The sequence below is a fragment of the Buceros rhinoceros genome, unplaced genomic scaffold (genome assembly GCF_000710305.1).
Source record: "Buceros rhinoceros silvestris isolate BGI_N320 unplaced genomic scaffold, ASM71030v1 scaffold19117, whole genome shotgun sequence".
Classification (NCBI taxonomy): domain Eukaryota; kingdom Metazoa; phylum Chordata; class Aves; order Bucerotiformes; family Bucerotidae; genus Buceros; species Buceros rhinoceros.
In genome coordinates this window covers 2,464-4,118 of record NW_010424309.1, presented here as the reverse complement: position 1 = coordinate 4,118, position 1,655 = coordinate 2,464, and the positions used below count along the sequence as shown (strand labels likewise).

The window sequence follows — 1,655 nt, the reverse complement described above, 5'->3', positions numbered from 1 at the left end:
TGGTTGGGTGGTTGCGATCGGGGGGGTTGGGGGGGGGAAGGGGGTTGGGTTCGGTATTGGTATTGTGTATATTTGTATATATTTCATTTGTTATTCTTGTCATTGACACAGTTTTAGTTTTCTCTTCCAATTTGTTAACTCTCTCTCCCATATTCCCTTTCTGTTCTCCTTCAGGAATGGAAAGGGGTTAATAGAGGCATCTGTCATCTGTCTAGTGGCCAGCCCAGCCCTAACCCATGACACAGTATGACCAGTGCTATACTACTAAAGCATACATTTGCATCTAGCATTGAAAAACAATGCAGGCATATCAAAAAATACTGCAGTATCAGCTACACCTGATACATTCAAGTCTTCCATTAAATTTCATTGGAATTTTCAGTCCAGTCATTAGCTGAAGGTGGAACAAAGTCCTGTGGCTGAAGGATAGGGGGTCAAAGTCAAGATACAGTGTCTTTATCCTCAGAAAAATATTTACTTGGTGTCATATGAAAGCTGGGCTACTTGATTAAAGCAATCCAAGCTCTTCCTGAGGGTCAATGGCTACCGACATTTGTTCAGCATCTCTGTAAACCCTGGCATATGGATACATGGAATATTTGGTAGAGACTGTGGTAGAGACTGGTTCAGAGATTACCTCTGACCCTGTTTGTAAAGACCCTCATATTTATGTAAGAACTACTGACACAAGAAAAATGATTGCTGAGGTAGTTCACTATTTAAAAAAACCCAAATGAGACAAAGATAAACTAAAACAAGACCAAACCACCAAAACCCCAAACCAGGCAACATTAAACAAAAATAAATCTTAAAACTTCCTTCTTGGAATTCTTATGAGACAACTGTAAAGTCATCCTCAGGAATATATAGATGAAAACAAAGACCATAATCTGTAGACAATACTGTGTATGAACTGACAGCTACTATTGTCACACACACAGAGCATCGTAAGAAGGGGTATTCACAGAATATAAACACATTAGGAATGCAGCAGGTTGAAGAGCCATACTTACAGGATAACCAGGGAAAGCAGGGTAGCCGCCAGAAGGGGGATAACCTGGGTATGCCATTCTGGGGAAAAAAAAAAAAAGGTATTTCATCTGTCAAGGCACTATATCTGAGTTTGTAGTAGTTATTTGCTTGCTAATTATCTGTTAAATCACTTGAGCAATATGTTTAGTAAGTTTAGAATTCCTCAGGAGTACTTGACAGCTATTAAACCCACAAGACCTTTCCTTTTTCTCATACATATGACATAGCAAGCAGGATTCAGAAGGGAAGCCTCTCTAACTTTGTAATTAACTACCACTCTTATTCAGGGTCAGAGAGACATTGAAGCATGGTGAGAGGCTTGAATCTCCAAAAAGAACTCTGAAATACAGGATACACTTTTGAGGTGCCATCAGGACTGGGCTGAGCCCTTTGCCAGAAGAGGGACCGAAGGGTCAGGCTAGAGCAGGGCCCCAGTCTTGCACAGCAGCAAGCACCTGTCTCCTATCACACCTCCCATCACTCCTTGGCCCACAGGGGTAATTCCCTATTGATTGCGTGTAAAATGACAATTGTATAGAAACACGTGTAAGTCCCCAACATTACTTCATTTGTGTTAGATTTCTGTTTCCTGACAGTAACTGTTCACTTTAGTCCCATTTTTA

General features: G+C 40.8%; 1 protein-coding gene across 1 annotated transcript in view; it reads right to left on the bottom strand.

Moving 5' to 3' along the window:
• ANXA7 (annexin A7) overlaps positions 1-1,070 on the bottom strand; it is a 13,011-nt gene extending 11,941 nt beyond the window's left edge. The window contains 1 exon segment of the mRNA XM_010140757.1: positions 1,014-1,070. Coding sequence (XP_010139059.1) covers positions 1,014-1,070 — 57 coding nt within the window.
• Between the last annotated feature and the right edge of the window lie 585 nt (positions 1,071-1,655).